Source organism: Scaptodrosophila lebanonensis, unplaced genomic scaffold (genome assembly GCF_003285725.1).
Source record: "Scaptodrosophila lebanonensis strain 11010-0011.00,11010-0021.00 unplaced genomic scaffold, SlebRS2 tig00000195-arrow-arrow-pilon, whole genome shotgun sequence".
In the NCBI taxonomy this organism is placed as follows: Eukaryota; Metazoa; Arthropoda; class Insecta; order Diptera; family Drosophilidae; genus Scaptodrosophila; species Scaptodrosophila lebanonensis.
The window spans coordinates 45,881-49,315 of record NW_022060609.1 but is presented as its reverse complement, the minus strand read 5'-3'; the positions used below and the strand labels follow the sequence as shown (position 1 = coordinate 49,315).

The window sequence follows — 3,435 nt, the reverse complement described above, 5'->3', positions numbered from 1 at the left end:
GAAAAATATTAATTAAACAATTTAAGTCAGAACAGACTCACCGATATAATTGAGAAGCAGTAATTAATTTAATAATTCACTGCTAGAAATATTCAAATATTTATTAAACTGTATTTATTTCGCAAATTTGCGACACATTAACACATTGGCATATTGACATTATTGTCGTTGCATATATTTATGAACACTATTAATTATATTATTTATATTTGTTTGGCACTGGCAGCCCAATTATATATTACATTTGAAGCGCGCGCGGAGCTGATGCGTGTTTAAACATATGGGAGAGCTAATTGAGACTGATTTTAATAAATGAGAAACAAAAGGAATGTAGCAGAGGCAAAGGCAAAGGCAGAGGCAGAGAGCAGCAGCAGCAGCAGAGAGCATATTTCTATTATGAGGGACTGAAATAGCTGAAAGAATGTATGCGCTATTGGTGTGAGCAGGTAAAAAGACAAACAAAACAAAACCATAATGAAGAGATCGTTTTTTAATATGCTTGAATATGTGTAATGGTAGACATCAGTATAAATGGTGTGTGCTGCAATTGCCGATTACTGCATTGTAAACATACAGTGGGTAAATATAATGTAAATATCAGAGAAAAATAAGCGGACAACGGACACGCGACAAAGTGATAAAGGACAGAGTGAAGGAAAGTATATTAACGGACGCTATATAAATGACGCTGTCGCCCTTGTTGCCAACGCCAGCCAAGCCAATGCCAATTTCAGTGTATGTATATGTATATGATTTTTTATATACATATGTATTATTAATTTATTTAAATGAACAAAATTCCCTATTTTATTTATTAAAATTCTTTAGCTATGGCAGATGGTAAGTTTTTTTTTTTTTTTAATAGTTTAGTCTATATTTTGGCGCACTGGCCATAAAATTCGATTTACAATAACTTATGTTAAATACAAAAATTGGCCTTAAAGTTAGTGCATTTAGTGAGGAGGCAGCAGCGTAAATTAAACGATTTAATCCTTCCGTGGATGATTGAGTGGAGGGGAAGCGGAAAAAAGCGGAAGCATTGTGATGTAGGTGCCCCATCCCTCAAAGGAGCACCAAAGTAGTATAAAATACATAACTTATGTAATTACAAAAGAGTTAATATTAGGGTCACAAAGTTTGCATAAATGAGAGAGAGTGTATAAATTTGAACATTATGAGCGATTTTTGCATTTGAATAAAGAACAGTTTAACTATATGCGATTAAGAATTTACAAAATGTTAAATTAAGAGTTTATGTAAGAGTGAATTTAAATAAGAATTGTGTAAAAGCTTAAATTTTTACTTTAATTTTAGGATCGACGAGTAAGCAGGACCAGGATTAGAAGCGGAAACAGAAGCTCCAACGGTTGTAGTAGCCGATTATCGGGTGCCCGGCTCAACCAAGGACAGAGCCGCCTTGTGTGGGCCGAGGAATCCGAGCCGTGAGGCGTTAATTTGTTTAGCGCCATGCGGATTAAATTCCGGATGCGATGGGAAAACGTGTAAGTTGCCGAAGCCAGAGTAATGGCCATAGCTGACCCAGGTGAGTTTAATTGCATGATGATGAGTAGGCATAAAGGATGGCTGCATGGATTTATTTTGCTCCGCTATGGATACTCCAAGTGTGGTGTCAGGTCCAGAGAGCAGGGCTCCATCAACGGGACCACGTCAGGTGGCGCAAGAATTTCCCAAGCGTGATGAAGGCAAGGAGGGTTGAGATTTTAATTTATTATTAAATTGTATGAGATGCGAAAAGTTATATTTATTTGAATTAGCATAATATTGTTTGATGGAGTTTGATGAATGTATTTATTAGAGTAATGAAATATTTATGTAATGTGAAGTGTAATTTATGAAGTTATTTTATTTGAGTATTAATTTATGAGTTATTTTATTGTGATGTGACGTGGATATGTAATGAAGCTATTATAATTAAGTATTAATTTGTGAATTTATGAGTTATTTTATTATGATGTGACGTGGGTATGTTGAGAACTGCTTATGTAGCTGGTTTACCATTTTTATGATGTTTTATGATAATGTTTTATTTAATTTTTTCAGCTCCATATAATGTTGGTTCCAGACACTGAGGAGATGCAGCAAAAGCGAAGCCAGAAAGTTGCCGAGATGGACCTCGAAGAGGAGACGGGAAAACCAGAACTCCAGGCAGAGGCTCCAGTTGAAACGATATTTGGCTTGTAGGCGAGGCGGAGATTTGACGAAAGTTTTTATATATTTATTTATTAAAGTAAATTTGAATATTTGTTATTATTTTAATTTAGTGAATTAATTGATTTGTATTGTTAGTTTGAATGGAATGCGAAAAGTTATTATTATTTGAATTGGCGTAAATATTGTTTGATAAAATGGAATTTAAAGAATATGTATATTTGTTAAATGTTTATGAAGTGTAAATGTAGTTTATTAATGTGATTTGATGAAGCTGCAGTTTAAGAATGATAATTTATGAGTTTACGAATTATTTATTTTGATGTGACATGAATATGTTTAGACTGTTGATGTGTGTGTAAATTAACAGTTTGTATATAGTAATTAGTAAAATACCAAATTGGTACTTGTAAAGTTTTATATTAATACTTTATTTATTTATTTATGTTTCAGCGCCATATAACGTTGACACTGAAGAAGGGCAACAGGTTTGGCGAAGTTTTGCTTCAGAGAGATGGATGCAGGTTCCAGGTACCAATGGGAGAGGCGTCGGCTGCAGTCACGACCTATGGCAGAAAAGATGGCAGCATGGATTTCTTTGCTCCGCTATGGATACTCCAGGTGTGGTGTCAGATCCAGAGAGCAAGGCTCCATCAACAGGACCGCATCAGGTGGCCCAAGAGTTTCCCAAGCGTGACGAAGGCAAGGAGGGTTAAAATTTTAATTTATTAGTTGATTTATATTGTTAATTTGTATGGAATGCGAGAAGTTATTATTATTTGAATTAGCGTAATATTGTATGAAAAATTGGAATTTGATGAATATGTGTATTTATTAGAGTAGTTAAATGTTTATATAGTGTAAAATGTAATTTAATGAAGCTATTATTTCTGAGTATTAATTTGTGAATTTATGAATTATTTTATTGTGATATGACGTGGATATGTAATGAGGCTATTATATTTAGATATTAATTTGTGAATTTATGAATTATTTTATTGTGATTTTATTGTGATGTGTCGTGAGTATGTTAAAGGACTTCTTATGTAGTTTGTTTACCATTTATATGTAGTTTTATGATAATATTTTATTTAATTTTTCCAGCTCCATATAATGATGGATCCGGATACTGAAGAGATGCAGCATACAAAACATGAGCAAAGCCAGAAAGTTGCCGAGATGGACCTCGAAGAGGAGACGGGAAAACCAGAACTCCAGGCAGAGGCTCCAGTTGAAACGATGTTTGGCTTGTAGGCGAGGCGGAGA

At 34.1% G+C, this 3,435-nt stretch overlaps 1 protein-coding gene across 2 annotated transcripts; it reads left to right on the top strand.

Annotated features, from left to right (window-relative positions):
- Positions 1 to 1,322: 1,322 nt before the first annotated feature.
- Positions 1,323 to 3,435, top strand: LOC115629987. Of its 2 annotated transcripts, none has more exons than XM_030526611.1 (3): positions 1,323 to 1,502; positions 2,623 to 2,871; positions 3,274 to 3,435. In XM_030526611.1, exons 1-3 carry the CDS (start codon positions 1,491 to 1,493, stop codon positions 3,421 to 3,423), a joined length of 411 nt encoding a protein of 136 aa, XP_030382471.1. In that variant the 5' UTR covers positions 1,323 to 1,490; the 3' UTR covers positions 3,424 to 3,435. The 2 variants fall into 2 exon arrangements, with proteins under 2 accessions (XP_030382471.1, XP_030382472.1); XM_030526612.1 differs by lacking the exon at positions 1,323 to 1,502 and adding an exon at positions 2,070 to 2,224.